The 16453-nt window shown below is 39.2% G+C and overlaps 2 protein-coding genes and 1 pseudogene across 2 annotated transcripts; all 3 read left to right on the forward strand.

Moving 5' to 3' along the window:
• Positions 1 to 143: 143 nt before the first annotated feature.
• Positions 144 to 2882, forward strand: LOC103479839 (chemokine XC receptor 1-like). Its single transcript, XM_081598673.1, has 2 exons — positions 144 to 203; positions 985 to 2882. Exon 2 carries the CDS (start codon positions 1007 to 1009, stop codon positions 2066 to 2068), a length of 1062 nt encoding a protein of 353 aa, XP_081454799.1. The 5' UTR covers positions 144 to 203; positions 985 to 1006; the 3' UTR covers positions 2069 to 2882.
• Positions 2883 to 5266: 2384 nt separating this feature from the next.
• LOC108167069 (chemokine XC receptor 1-like) lies at positions 5267 to 6313 on the forward strand (annotated as a pseudogene).
• Positions 6314 to 11444: 5131 nt separating this feature from the next.
• On the forward strand, positions 11445 to 15548 carry LOC145548099 (uncharacterized). The gene is made up of 3 exons (XM_081598703.1): positions 11445 to 13792; positions 14078 to 14219; positions 14305 to 15548. The coding sequence occupies exon 1, from the start codon at positions 11543 to 11545 to the stop codon at positions 13130 to 13132; it is 1590 nt and encodes a 529-aa protein (XP_081454829.1). The 5' UTR covers positions 11445 to 11542; the 3' UTR covers positions 13133 to 13792; positions 14078 to 14219; positions 14305 to 15548.
• The last annotated feature ends 905 nt before the right edge of the window (positions 15549 to 16453 follow it).

Below are 16453 nucleotides of genomic sequence, written 5' to 3' on the forward strand. Positions count from 1 at the left end.
ATAATAATAGGTTTTCATAGCCTGATGAAAAGCTACTGGAAGTCATTCAGAACTGAACAGTGTTTTTATTTTTTCTATTCTGAGATGATACAGGTAAAGAAAATGTGCCGTTTCAGTTCCTCTTTGATTTCTACTTAAGGTGAGACCTACTGCCCAGTTCTTCACCGCTTTTGGTCCCAACAATCCTTTGCATCATTGTGCAGGTGCAGTATGTTTCTTTATATTATTCATGTTTTTTCTTCTTTTATATTTATTTGTAAGATTTGGGGTTACATTTTTATGCAGTTTAATTACAATATTTTAGGTATCAGCAAGTGAAATTCAAGTTGTCCTGAAAATGCTGTAAAATGAAAGACTTGATTTTTATCTATTGCATTACTTTTCCATATAAATAAAATATATTCAGCCAAAAATGTTTAAAAGGTAAACTAAGTTTTAGCCGTAGAACATTTCTTGGCTCTGACTTGTGTAACTACCTAACTCATGAGATATGACAATAGCCAGTTTAATATTCACACTTCCACCCAAATGCTGCGCAAAACTATTTAATGTCAATTTTATAGATACATACATTATAATATTTTGCTTTTCTACACACAGCCATTTACAAATCCCTATCATTTAAGTTTATATGATACCTAATTTCTACATGCTGTCAGGGCTTGAAATGAGTCAAATTCCTTGTTTGTGTTTCACAGTGATTATGATCTCAAAGCAAAAAGAGACTAAAAGGATAAGAAAAAAACAAACATTAAACTCTCTCCAATTTGTTTACTCCAGCATAGACAATAGTGCAGAAAAAAGCATCCAGATCTCACCTCGACCGTATAGAAGCATAGTCTATTTCTTTCTTAGTATATTGGAGAGATTCAGACATTAGTGAGAGAAAGAAAGTTCCACATACTAGTTTAAATAGAAACAAACAAGCAAATGAAAAAGGAAAATCAAATTTTAATTATCTAACAAATCTTTTTGTGTATTTAGACTCCTAACCTGCTGGAGGAAGATGGCCACATATGGATACTTCATGGAGAGCGAAAATGAAAACCGTTTTGATTATATCACTGATTATGAGGATCAAAAATGCAACCAGACAAGTGTGATTGAATTTGGAGCCACGTTGACTGTGTCTTTTTTCTCTTTCGTGACATTATTCAGTCTTTTTGGCAACATTCTTGTTCTTGTAATTCTGTTCAAGTACGAGAATGTCAAATCCATCACCAATACACTGATCCTGAACTTGGCTGTGTCAGATCTCTTCTTCACTTTAGGGCTGCCCTTTTGGGCTTACTACTACATGCATGGATGGACATTAGGAGAGCCTGCATGCCAAGTCGTCAACTTTATTTTCTACGTTGGCTTCTACAGCAGCGGTTTCTTCCTCATCCTGATGACAATTCACCGCTACATAGCTGTCATAAATCCTCTGTCTAGCATTGTGTCAACTACAGGCCCTTCTGGGATTTTCACAAGTTTCATCGTTTGGGTTGCTAGTATCTTGGCAGCTAGTCCCGTCTTCATCTACATCAAAGTAAAAGATGATGACGGCTCAAGTCAAACATTCAAAAAATATTGTGGATATGGGGACTCCTTTTCTTCAAAGTTGGGAATCTATGAACAAAATGTTCTCTTTCTCCTAACAGCCTTTGTGTTCGTGTTTTGCTATTCTCAGATCATATACAGGTTGCTGCGTCCGACTGCCCAAAGAAGAAGAAACAAAACTGTCAAACTCATTTTCGTTCTTATGGTTGTCTTCTTCTTGGGGTGGGCACCTTATAATGCTGTAATCTTTCTAAGGTCGTTTGCTTATGGGAACCCACCAACCGCATATGATGATTATGAAATCAAAGCAGCTTGTGAACAACACATAAACATGGAATATGCCATCTCCATCACCCGACTCCCTGCCTTTTCACATTGCTGCCTCAACCCTGTGTTTTACGTGTTTGCAGGAGTTAAATTCAAAACCCATTTAAAAAAACTGCTGCAGAACTTGGGTCATAGAAACAACAGCATCTCCAACAGAGCGAGCAGGATCACAGTCACGTCTGTAACCAGCAACGAATAATCCACGTAACTACAGAAATATGCAAATTCATGGATTAGTATTTGGAAGCATGAAACCTCCATTTAAATTCAAATCAAATTTAAGTAGTCCTTTTTTATTTTGCAGCTCTCACATAGAGGGAAAGTTCAATATTTGTTTTTAATTTCAGACATAGTGGAAACTGTTTGTTCCTCTAAGATTTAACAACTGGACTTGTTTTATTATTGAAGACTCCTCAATGTGTAAATGATCCTAGCTATTAGAAGCTAAACTTAAATATTTTTAATGAGTCTTTGTCCAATCAATCCATACTAAATATTTGTAAATGCACTGCTAATTTTTTCAGACAACTTATTTGTCTACTTGTACTATAACATGTAATATAAAAGGTTTGGGAGAGAACATATGTGGCAAAATTAAATGGGTTTATGACATAAACTTTTTTTTTTCATCAGTTTTTATTACGTCATTCTTTGTTAGTATTTAATCAAGCTATTAACTACTTGATGATGTCCTTAGATGGATGAAAAGTTGTACTGTAAATAAGCAATGCTTGGTTTCATGTACCTGTAAACTGCTTTGTTTTATTCATAGTGCACTTGTACCATACATTGAGACCCTTTTGTTCATTCTGTGATGTAAACTGATGTTAGTCACCTTAACTGTATCAACTATGACAGAAACAAGGAAATTGAACAAGAATGAAGCTGAATCAGAAGATTCTGTCCAATTGCTACAAAATTCCCATATACATATACATATACATGTGAATACTTTCTAATTATTGTATTACTGATCTCTTGCTGAAGTTCAAATTAAATAGAACTGTTGGGAATCTTGTCTCCTGTAATTCATTTATATTTGTATTCTGCACAAGCAGATTTTATGATGATTATTTCAACATATAATACAATTTTATTACATCAACACTAATTTAGTATTAAGCAGAGCAATAACAGAATTATATGAATTATATTATATGAATCTTATTATATTAGGTCATTGGTCAATTTACTTTAAAATAAACACCAAGGAAGATGTTTCCTGATAGATACACCACTCCACTAGGCACCAAATCAAAAAGTGGCTTTTTGGTATCTACCAGAGCAGAACAGCTGCACATTCAGTGGCTCTCAAAACACCTGTTAAAATCCCAACATTTTGAAATAAAAAATGAGACAAATAAGTAATTTAAAAACTTTTTGCACTCGTCAAACTATAATAACTGACATTTATTCAGCAAAATTCAACTTAAAAATTAGCAGTATGTAGGAAAAAAATAGAAAACCACCATAAAGGTGTAATAGCCAGATGGACAAGTCAAAATCAGTCTTGTTCAAACTACCTGGACCAATGGTGGTCCGCGGGCGCCCCCTAGTGGTCCTTACGGAACTCCATGTAAACGATCGTTGTTTCTTGTGATGTTAGCTCAAAGTGCTACGCATACATTTAATCATAGAATTGTGTTTCAATATAATAATGGATAAGTGGCTTAAAATCGAGTCACTCAAAAGAAAAACTGAAGATATCGGTGGAAATAAACGTCAGGACAATTTATATGACCGGAGGAAGCTAAGTCATATCTACAATGTGTCGTTCACTATTCGATTCTTTTGAACGGCTCTTTGCTGGACTCAGTTAGTGAGAACTGTTCTTTTGGTTTTTTACGACTTTGCTTGATTATAATGCTCTGCTCGCACTACAACATCTATTGGTGTATTCATTTATTATTTAATTAAAGATGTTTAAATTCAATTAATTAAATACAATACATAAATAAATGGATGGCGCAGAAGAGGATTTTTAAAAGCAATTTTCTTCTTTTATTGTGCTTCCATATAAATGGGTCTGAATGTTATCAATGAACCCAGCATAACACTTTGATTTCTGTGTTTGACATAATTGGAAAGCATAGAATCCACACTTTTAGAATCTGTAAATAACTCAAAATGCCCCGAGTAGACTTTTTCACGACAATAAGTGTGTTAAGAGCCTATTTCAAAAATATTATGTATGCCAGTTTATCTAAATTACTTTATTTATTCCTTCAATTTGTATTTTTTAGTCCATATACATGAATGATTAATTATTATTAATGTCTATGGTTTAGTCCAGAAGTTTTCTCCTGACATTTGTTGGTGCATCACTGCGCTTGACGGCTGATGGTTACCATAGCAACCAATAACTGACAGTTCGTCACCTTTATCTGTCGCCGTCGATAAGTGCGGCATGTATTAGGACCAGCTCTGTGTTTTCTTTACAAATATTCGATTTTAACAAATATTTTAGACAAATTAAATCATATACGGTGTTTCAGGAGTAATTTTGCTATGTTCTGTTTATGTTTTTAACTCTTACCGTAATGCGTGTTAGCTATGTTTAATTTTAGAACTGTTCAACTCCTGCCAAATGTCGTAAAACGTTGTGTTATATTGCTGGGGCAATTTCAAGTTAGGTGGTCCGTGAGTGCTTGTAGCTTTAGTGTTCCTCAGCCTGAAAAAGTTTCGGAAACACTACGTAAAAAAATGTTTCGTTTGTTTACAGCACCTTTGGATTCATTTTCAGCCACAGTGATGTTGCATTGACTGTTTAAGCTACCACGTTGGATAGTTGGACTGAAGATGGCAGCACCTGTCTGAGGTAATGTCAGTACGCCTCATTTCTTTCTCTTGTCAAAACTGGTATAAAAACAATATATATTTTTGGAGGGATTTCTAGATAAATTCAAAACCAAGTTGGGCAATGTTTGATGCTTTAAGAAATGTTGGGTTTTTGTCATAAACGTTCTTCTGACAAAGGAAATCAGGATTAAAATAATAGATAAAAACAAAACCAAGCAACACATTATTAAGCAGCAAATAAAACAATGGTTAAATAAAATTAAAAGGTGTACAAATTATAGTGCAAAGTAGCAAATAATGCAGCTGAAGAAGGGCAATCTTTAACTATTAATTGGGTTTGTATAGCAAGTTGTAAGGATGAAAAAGTCTCAAAGGTAAGAAAATCTGCATTTTTACATGGAAAAGGTAGTCATTTGTTTTAGTTTTGAAAAATCATTGTCTAGTCAGAATTGGTCAACAATATCATCTGACTTAATTTGAAGCGGAAAAGGGAAGTTTTTGTCCTCATTTTTGCTTTTTCTTTGACATGCAGGTGAGAATTGGCAGTGTCTGTCTGTCTTAAGTTTTTTAGTTGTTTTTTTTTTTAAGTTTTTTGTAACTGATCTGGAATTAGGTGCTATAAAAATGAATGAATGAAATTATACTTGGTCTTTATTAGAAATCTCAAAGTTCTAAACTTGTGCTCATATTCCTTAGAAAATCAGCAATGGACTTTGCCTCCAACAGCACAGATAAAGAAGAGGACATCTTAAATCTCTTAAATTGTCAGATTTTTGACTTATCAACAATCTTCGTCACCAGCATCATCGTCAATGTCCTCCTCTTATGTATTCTGTTTAATTTTGAAAAACATAATCTCTTCACTTGTATCTTCATCATAAACCTTGCTTGTTCTGATTTGATCTTTGCTGCCTCAGTCCCCTTCTGGGCTGCCGACCACCTTCACTATTGGGTCTTTGGGGACTTTCTGTGCAAATTCTTCATTTGGGTGCACTTCTCTGGTCTGTACAGTAGCATCTTTGTACTAACGGCAATGACTTGATCGTTTTTGTACTGTGGTGCTGAACAACTGGCCAAACAACAATCAGAGGAAGAAACAGTGTGCCATTGGTGCCTGTGTGGTTGCCTGGCTGATCAGTATTGGTACATATGCATATGATGCTTTCAAAATGGAGGTGTCTGATAATTACTAATGTGAAGTTTCCCATACTGGTGAGGTTGCATATTATTTCCAAGTTACTCAACTGGGATCTCATTGATCCCAATCGCCATTATTATTTTCAGCAATTGTGCCATTATATATACTATTATACGAGCCGCACACAGGACAAGGCACAAAGCTCTAAATATAGTTTCCTGTATAGTTGTAGCCTACATCATCTGCTGGGGACCCTACAATATTATACTTGTCATTCAGTCCAAAACCTGTGAAGAACTGCAGCGGATGAATATTGCCTACAATATCTGTCGAATGCTTGCCTTTTCCCACTGCTGGATAAACCCTCTTCTATGTATGCTGACACAAAAGATATGAAACCACTTGTTTCATATTTTCCTCTACCAAGTTGCTAGGACTAACAGAGAGAGAGCCAGGCACCAGTCTTATATTCAGAATGTCAGTGTAACTTGCAGTTCAGGTCTTTAATAAGGAACATTACTGAAATTTAAGAGTAATAGTTATAGTACAAGAATATATAATCTAGTATAATTTATAATTCTGATATTAATTATTATTATTAATGACTTTTCACAATCAGAAAAAAATAAACCTTTTTTCCAGCGTTTTCTCAAATCTAAAATCTAAAAGCATTGTTTGACTCCAGTGTTCTCATTGGTTCACTTCGGCCATAAAAAATTTTCAAGTCTTCCTATTATTGGTTTAGCAAGCTTGCAATGACTTCTCATCTGGAAGGAACCAGGATCTGCTGTGTAACTATTCACGTCATCAGAGAGAAACAGAACACAAAAAGAGAAGTCAGTCTAGCCAAGTTAAAACCAAGTCTGATCAACTGCCAGATTCAATTGCAATATCTTTTTTTTCTTTTCTTTTTTTTGCCCCAAAGTCCTGGTAAATTTTAATAATTCTTGTGCAAAGTTTCTGAACACTTTAGTTCACTTTATATATTACACTATATGTAGTGTATAGTGTATTACACTATATATTTCTTACAAAATATAAGAAAAAAAGGGGGAAAGAAAGAAAAACTTTTTTTTAATTTAGCAACATATTTGTCATTGAATATAAAATATGATATCAGATTTTTACAACCTAAGTCACATACATAGAGTTAAAAACTAACTGTCCATTACACAAAACACATTAAGATACCACTGAGAGAAAAACTCAGTTTATTTATTAATTAAAAAACACAAATTCAGTTTTTACTTAACCAGCAAAGTAAACATTGTGTCAACATTTTCTCCTGCAACATTGTTTATCTCTGTCTGATTTTAAATGTTATTCTCTTCTCCTTTTTAATCGCTGTGCTGTCAGATACAGTAATGTTTGAGGGGGTTTTTTTCTTTCATTTTTGTTGAGTTGTTGCGTTTTCACTTCCCTGTCTAAATAAAATCTAGCACATTGTGATAGGCTGAGTCTTAAAAAAATGTTGAGGCGCACTTTTTTGTCCCACGTGAAACAAAGTCTAAGTCCAAGACTGAGAAAATAATGTATATATGACACACATAATAATCAAAAGTTCACTAGCTGGACTATCTCATACCCAGGGGCGGATTTACTGGGGTGGCATGGGGTGTCAGTTGCCACCCCAAATGAGAGCCTTGCCACCCCTGTTGCCACCCCAAATAGTTATGGGAAATTGGACATTAAGCGCACGAATCTCTTTTTTCCGAAAACATTGAATGCAACACAACGTAACCTGACACCTACTGCAGAGTAGCGGGAAGGGCGAGAGAAGGACAGAGCTCGAGGCAGCAGCATGGATGGATATATTACTGGACTGGACATTACCTGACTTATCGTGCGCCACACATGCACCATTGCTGTCCATTGAATCAACATTATGGGTGGTCAGAAAATACCACAGTCACACAAAGAATCTGAAAAACGGACGCAATATTTAGCGGTTAATTCAACCCTATAACAAGGGCTTCAGATTTAACAGGTGAGCAAAAAGTTTTAACTTAAAGAAAACATTGAACAAGTGAGCAGTGGGTCAGTTATGCTAGCCTAACTGTTGCTAACCTTCTATTGACTTTGATAATCTTAACATGTGCTGCGCAGTTTGGTGTGTTTTGGTTACGTTAGCACTAAATCAGGTCACATCAGTAGAGCGGCTGTTTAAATCAGCTAATCAACCACCGCGGTAGTCGGGCGAAAATTTATTAAAAATGACAATATAGACATCAAACCTGATGGAATAATGTAACAGACTGAATGTTATGTTTTGGTGTTTTTGCTTCTTTTTTGTGTGGGAAATTTTTAGTTTTTTGGTGTTGATTCCCCTGATTGGTAATCTCTGCTCTATCTGCTCGGTGGTGTTTGGTTCTTCACCTGTTTATCAGCTTTATTGTACCTTTATTGTGGCGCAATGTCTGCACTCGCTGCAATTCCTAAAAGTTAAACAAGCGACAAAAAACTGAACTAATCATCAAACTATGGCTCCTACAGCATATTTAAAATGAAACGACTGACCAATATAAGATAAATTTGATCCTTCTTGCATCTTGACAGAACTAACAGAAACAAAATAAAAATGATGGCGCTACAAATATTTTTGTGACAGATTTCTGCTCGTCCTGCATTGGGTTAAAATGGTTTTCTGGACATAACTCAATGAATCACATAGTGACTAATGGGCACTGTCCAATCCAGTAATGCAGATCAAAAAGCAGGAGTATGAAAGACATAAAAATAATTAACTATACTATATTAAGAAATTATATGTAATCCTCAGTGCTACATGAATGCAAGTTTAAACATTTTGCAACAAGTAAATTCAAGTAAATTAAGTCCAATGTTAGGTCTGTGTAAGCTAAACGTGAGAGTGCGATGGCATATATATATACAGGGGTGAAAGTAAGGGGGTACGGGAGGGTACTGCATACCCCTAAAAGATTTAGCGGGGGTACGCAGTACCTGCAAGAGAGGAGCGGCTGTAAAACATCAATGGGTTCACTGTGCAGCCGTGAGTTCACCCACTAATCAGCCGTGACTGATTAGTTTTTCAAGAACAATCTAAAGCACAACTTAATCAGTTAATAAATAACTTTTTTCCCCATTTCATATTGTTTCTGAACTGTTCGTGCTTTGCTAGAGCAGCGGTGCAATATGTCGATTGCGGAAGGTTTTGAGTCGATCTCGGCATTAGGAGACAAACTGAACACAGCCAGGACGCTGAGACCAGCACGTCCTCCTCTGACTCGCTTAAAACGTTTGTAACTTTATTAAAGAACAACAACAAAGTCAACAAAACGTGTTCAAATTAATGGCACAACAAAAATAATAATCTCAGTAATTATTGTTTTAACAAGGTGTTGCGCAATTCTGTGCGTTTCGGTGCCATTATCAAAATAAATAGCAGAGCAGGAGTTTAAAATTAACTAATCAACCACCTCTGTGTTCATGAGAGGTTTATTAATGATCGCAAAATAAGTATCAAGCTTGCAAACCTAATACTGTAACGTACTAAATGTTATATTTTTAACGTAATCTCTGGTCGGCTTGTGGAGCGCAGGAGGTTGCCATGACAGAGAGAGAGAGAGAGTAAAAGGGTGCGAGTGGTTTAGAGTTGATCACCTGTTCGGGTTGTTTTACCTTTGCTTACCTTTGACCTTTACAGCCGCTGTAGTTTCTGAACGTTCAATAAACGACAAACTTGGACTAATTACCTCGTTCTTTGTGAGTACAAGTCATTTACAACAAACATCAAACACAGTAAATATGTTTCATTAAGTATTTAACAAACAAATGGCTTCTACTGCGATAATTTTGTGGAATTAAATTAATTATCTAATATAAAAGAATAGTTTGGTGCTGTCGGGCTCACAGTCTGAGAGGCTTTTCCTTTATCAAACTATTGTTTTATTTTTTTGCCTCTTATTTAGTGGAAATATTGATGTTGATGAGACTTTCTCCAAAATAATAACCTTTTTCAACCTTTATAGCTCCACTGTTGAAAATGAGGCTCTAACATTCACAAATGACATTGAAATAAAATCCAGTCCAACATCTGGTTTGAGGTGATTCTTCTGGAACCTGTTGGAGGAAAAATATCCCAACTTCAGAAGATGAGCTTTAACCTAACAGAGCTCTGTGGTTCCTCCTAGCAGCATGAGAGTCAGGGTGAGGAGGCGCCATGTTAGGAAGAGAAGTGGAAGCTGCAGGATCTTCAGAACAAACAGGTCATGATGCTGGGCTACCGATTATCCCCCTGTCTGGACAGAGGATCAATAGAACCGGTTTAAAAGTGTCAAGAAAAGTTGAGCTCATTCCACTTCCCCATGCTGGAGATTTTAGTTATTTTAGTTTAGCTAAAATAAATGGTTACATGCCAGACATGGAAAACTAGGATCACTCCATGCCATGATGTTCAGAATTTAGGTCTCATGGCATCTCAAAATTCATCAGCACTGAAACTCCAAAGCACACAAAGAAAAGAAGCACACACACACATATTTATTTATTTATTTATTTATTTATTTTTTGTCATAGTACAACCAAGAATTTAAAACTACTTTCACCCCTGCTCATAACGAGGCACCTCTCTGAAGACTTGCCAATCTGTGGACTGAAAACAGTCCTGGAGCACACAGGCTGCATCCCTGGGCCACACAGTGACTGTCTTCTTCCTTGGCATAATCCGTGTCATCAGCGGACGATATGCTGGCGCTAGCAGGATGGACATGTGGTCGAAGAGGCCAAGAAAGGTGCGAGGAAGAGCTCTGTACGCACCGTGAATGTTGGTGTAAACACAATACAGAGTGTAAGAAGGATGACATACCGGTAAAAACTGGGTAGAGTGTCCGTCAGTTTCACATGGTTAAAGTCCCCTGCAACCACGTAAAATGCCTCCGGGTGCTTCATCTGCAGTGAGCTAACGGGGTCATACAGCTCCTTTGAAGCTTCGTTGCCGTTAGCACCCGGCGGAATGTAAACAATGGTGACAAACACTGCAGTAAACTCCGGAGGCAGATTGTATGGCTGACAGGTTTTAACCAGTCCACAGTTGGTACACCAACCTTCACTCACTTACATACATTGTCCTCCTCCCCATGTTTTTCCTGACTGTTGGTCTGCTTGGAATAACTGAAGACCGTTGATCTGGAAGGCTAAGTATGGCATGTTGCTGTTAAGCCAGGTTTCCGTTAGGCAAAGAACGGCACAGTTCTTCATCTCTGCAGAAACTCTTGGCCTCAGATCTAACAAATCCACTTTCTTAGCCAGTGAGCGGACATTGTCCAGAAAGAGAGTTGGAATTGATGGCTTCCTAGGCAACAGCTGGGTCAACACGCCCACCCGTTTCCTTTTGACAGTTGGTCCTCGCACCCAGCTGTCCAGTACATTGTCCTCAAGAGCCGCTGTCTCCCAATTGCGGATTTCAGCCTTGCTGATATTACCAGTTGAACTGTCTCCAAATGGCCATTAGCTAAGCCGAGCTACATTCAGCCGTAAAGTTTGTTTTAATACAAACTTCAGTAGTTCTCTAGTTGTTCTGCTGAGGTAGTGACATCAATTTGTGACATCATGCAAATTGATGCCACAAAGACAATTGATGACATCACAAAGGTTCAAAGCCATTGGAGAGCAAGTAGAAGGATTGTCTCCTAACAAGAGATTTAGTGCGAAAGTTGTACAAGACACAAAGGAGCTTTTGAGGAGTTTTTGGATTTATCTAAAGAAAGAAGATTAACAATGAATCAGAACAGTCAGGCGTCGACTTCTGATTCACAATATGAAGAAACACAACAAACTTTAGCTAGAGAGACGCAGAAGCTCCAAGATGTCTTGAAGAAAGTCAACATGATGACTACTGAAAGACAGATTATACTGAAAGAAAATGAGGAGCTCAAGATTCAAGTAATCAATTTAGAAAAAGCTGTACTTGAAAAAGACAAGCTGATTAGAAAGCAAGACGAGGATTTTGAACATCTGTCCAAAGGATACCAAATTTTAAAGGACGATATCACCCTGGAGAAGAAAAACGTTGCCTTGGAGAAGAAAAACACAGCGCTGGAGAAGGAAAAAAGCACTCTAAAGCAGAAAAGCACTGTCCTGGAGAAGGAAACAATCTCCTTCAAGTTGATGAGCAGTGTCATGGAGCAGGAGATCATCACCCTGGGGGAGAAATGCACCGTCCTGGATCAGAAAAACACCTGCCTGGAGGAGAAAAAGGCATTCCTAGAGAAGGAAAAGACCACCCAGGAGCAGAAAAACACCACCCTGGAGCAGGAGAACATTGCCCTGGAGAAGAAAAACACAGATTTGGAGAAGAGAAACAACATCTTGGAGAAGAAAAACAACACCCTGGAGAAGGAGAACACCACCCTGAAGCTGGAAAACACTGCTCTGAAGCATAAAAATACCACCGTGGAGCAGTACAACGCCATCTTGAAGCAGGAGAATGCTGCATATGAGTGGATAAACGCTAACCTGGAAATGAAGAACACCAGCCTGGATCATAAATGGAAAATCCTGGAGGAGAAAAAAAACATCTGGGAGGAGAAAAACAGCACCCTGCAGTATGAGAACGCCACACTGAAAAAGAAAAGCACAGCTTTGGAGCAGGATAAAACCACCCTAGAGCAGAAAATGGGATTCCTAGAGAAGGAAAAGACCACCCTGGAACAGGAGAACACCGCCCTGAAGCTGAAGCAGGAAAGCACCGCTCTGGATAACTCCACCTTGAAGCTGGTAAACGCTGCCCTGGAGCAGGAGAACACCATCTTGGAGCAGGAGAACACCGGCCTCGAGCAGGAGAACACTGCCCTGAAGCTGAAAAGCATCACTTTAGAGCAGAAAATCACTGTTTTGGAGCAAATAAACACTGCCTTGGAGCAGATAAACACAGCCTTGGAGCAGAAAAGCACCACCCTGGTGCAGAAAAGCACCGTCCTAGAGCAGAACAACACCGTCTTGGAGCAGAACAACACTGTCTTGGAGCAGACAAAAACTGAACTGGAGGAGGGTTACACCTCCCTGCAGGAGGAAAACGACATCCGCAGCCAGATAAACACCATCTTGGAGAACCAAAACAAAGACCTGAAGCTGAATCGCATTGCCCTGGCGCTGACAAGCACCGCCTACATTCAGGAAAACAAAATGTTGCAGCTTTCAGTGGAACAGCAGAACAATAGACTAAGGGTCTTAGAGGAACAGCTATCTGTAGAGGAAACCGACGAAGACAGCCAGTCGGCTTCAGGCCAGTCAGCAGGAGCAGGAGTATTCAGACGTGTGGTCAGAGGCTTCACCAATACACTTCTGAAAATGTGCAAAACAACCTGAGGTACTGGGTTCAAGCATGATACTTATAAATAGAGAAGTGTCATGAGGGCTCCAAGCTTCATGCTTGATTGTTGATGGTAGAAAACCTTGAGGACAACAGGACTGCAGTGTCAAGGGAGCTTGACACTTGGGGGCTGATGACGGAAGAGCTAATTGCTTGAAAGATGTTGGCAGGAGAGCTTGCACCCGGCCCATCTCCAGGGCTTCATAGTGAGGCCCGTTGGTCTCCTGGCTGACCTCCAGGGCTTTCTGCCGAGTCTCTTTGGTCTCTCGGCCAATCTCCAGGACTTCATAGCAAGTCCTGCTGGTCTCCAGGCTGACCTCCAGGGCTTCGTGTGGAGTCCTTTAGGTCTCCCGGCTGACCTCAAGGGCTTTGTGCTGAGTCCCTTTGGTCTCTCGGGCGACCTCCAGAGTTTCATTGCGTGTCCTGTCGACCTCCGGAGCCTCGTCTTGGGTCCCATTGGCCTCCCGGTTCCTGTTCTGCCGCCGGCAGGTACTTGCTCCACTGCTAGTGTCGCAGGTCCCATTGACCTCCAAGCCAGGCTCAGGAGATTGACTGAGAGGTCGACAGAACCTGCGACAATGCTCAGGAGGTCGGTCAGGACTTGACACATCCCCAGCATCCTCAAGGTTCCCACTCTGTCGCCAACACCCACCAAGGTACGTGCTCTGCTTTCAGCGTCCTCCAAGGCTGCTGTTCGCCGGCGTCCTCCTCAGATTCTTTTGGTTTTCCTTAGTTGTTTCCATTTAATTCTGCCTTGTTTTCCACATCTGTTCTTCATTGGTGATTCTAATTATGTTTATTTCTTGTTTCTAGTTATTTTCCTTTGTTCTAGTTTAATTAGGTTCCTTTAGTCTCCTTACTCCTTTGTGTTTGTATTTTGGTTGTTTCCCCTTGTGTAATCTTCCCCCCTTTCCTTTGCCACTTTCTCGATCCCTTCACAGTCTGCTTCCACTCCCTCCACTCACACCTGCTCATCAGCCCAGGTCCTGCACAGTGGTGCACTTGATAGCACTGTTGCCTTGCAGCAAGAAGGCCCTGGCTTCAATTCCCAGCATGGAGTTCACATGTTCTCCCAATGCATGCGTAGGTTCTCCCCGGGTACTCCGGCTTCCTCCCAAAGTCCAAAAGCATGACTGTTGGGTTAATTGATTTCTGTACCCATCCTTAGGTATGGATGTGTGCGTGCATGGTTGTTTTGTCCTGCCTCTGTGTTGCTGGCGACCTGTCCAGTGTGTACCCCGCCTTCTGCTAGAGATAGGCACCAGCACCTCTCCTGACAATGGTGACAATGGTGTAAGAAAATGGATCGATGAATCATCCACCCCAGGTTTTTCTGAAGCTCACAACCTTCAGTATTTAAGCACCTCATTGTTAGTCAATAGTTGCCGGTTCGTTTTGTCACTTTTCTCATTTCTTCCTGGTTTCCTTGTGATCTTCCTGTGTCTCCAATTTGTCTTTGTTTTGCACTTATTTTGTTCCCTGGATTTTTTTTTCATGTTTGTAATTTTGATTATTCGTTTTTCCATTAAATATTCTTAAATTAACTACGTCTCTCACCTGGTGCACTTGGGTCCAGGTGAGACCCAAGTGCACTTGGACCCCCTTACGGCAGCACCCTGCCGTAAGGGGGTACGTCAGGGTAGTACTGCGTACCCCTAAAAGATTTAGCTGGGGAAGCGGTACCTGCAAGAGAGGGGAGCGGCTGTCTGCTGTAAAACATCAATGGGTTCACTGTGCAGCCGTGAGTTCACCCACTAATCAGCCGTGACTGATTAGTTTTTCAAGAACAATCTAAAACACAACTTAATCAGTTAATGACTACCTTTTTTCTCATTTCATATTGTTTCTGAACTGTTCGTGCTTTGCTAGAGCAGCGGTGCAATACGTCGATCGTGGAAGGTTTTGAGTCGATCTCGGCATTAGGAGACAAACTGAACGCAGCCAGGACGCTGAGACCAGCACGTCCTCCTCTGACTCGCTTAAAACGTTCGTAACTTTATTAAAGAACAGCAAAAAAATTCAGCAAAACATGTTCAAATTAATGACCCAACGAACAATTTCAGTAATTATATTACTGTGCGTTTCCGTTCCATTATCAAAATAAATAGTAGAGCAGGAGTTTAAAATTAACTAATCAACCACCTCTTTGTTCATGAGAGGTTTATTAAAGATCGCAAAATAAATATGAAGCCTGCAAACCTAATATCGTAACGGACTGAATGTTGTATTTTTAACGTAATCTCTGGTCGGCTTGTGGAGCGCAGGAGGTTGCCATGGCAACGGGTGTGCTTAAATGACAGAGAGAGACGGAGAGTAAAAAGGTGCGAGTGGTTTAGAGTTGATCACCTGTTCAGGTGTTCATCACAGCCGCTGTAGTTTCTTAACATTCAATAAACGACAAACTTGGACTAATTACCTCGTTCTTTGTGACTAACAAACATCAAACACGGTATATATTTTTCATTAAGTATTTAACAAACAAATGGCTTCTTCTGCGTTAATTATGTGAAATTAAATTAATTGTCTAATATAAAAAAATAGTTTGCTGCTGTCAGGCTCAGAGTCTGAGAGGCTTGTCCTTTATCAAACAATTTAGTTTTTTGCTTCTTATTTAGTGGAAATATTGATGTTGATGATATTTTCTCCAAAATAATAACCTTTTTCAACCTTTATAGCTCCACTGTTGACAATGAGGCTCTAACATTCACAAATGACAGTGAAATAAAATCCATTCCAACATCTGGTTTGAGGTGATTCCTCTGGAACCTGTTGGAGGAAAAATATCCCAACTTCAGAAGATGAGCTTTAACCTAACAGAGCTCTGTGGTTACTCCTGTCAGGAGGCGCCATGTTAGGAAGAGAAGTGGAAGCTGCGGGATCTTCAGAACAAACAGGTCATGATGCTGGGCTACTGATTATCCCTCTTTCTGGACACAGGATCAATATAACCAGTTTAAAAGATAAATGCATGGTTATATGCCAGACATGGAAAACTAGGATCACTCCATGCCATGATGTTCAGGATTTAGGTCTCATGGCATCTCAAGGTGTCAACATTGCAGCCGGTAGGCTGAGAGAAATACAGCTTTATTTTGTAGCAATTCAAGAGCTACCAGCTTTCATTGCTTTGCAAAAAAATAATCAGCACAGAAACTCCAAAGCACATAGAAGTAATATGTATATATATATATATATTTCTTTGTCATAGTACCCCCAAGAATTATATATATATATATATACACACACACACATACTGGCATATGCTGCCACCCCTGCTCATACCACTACGATAATGTGACCGATATCACCTCTGCATT

This window comes from Poecilia reticulata, chromosome 17, assembly GCF_904066995.2.
Source record: "Poecilia reticulata chromosome 17, P_reticulata-male-v2, whole genome shotgun sequence".
Lineage (NCBI taxonomy): Eukaryota > Metazoa > Chordata > Actinopteri > Cyprinodontiformes > Poeciliidae > Poecilia > Poecilia reticulata.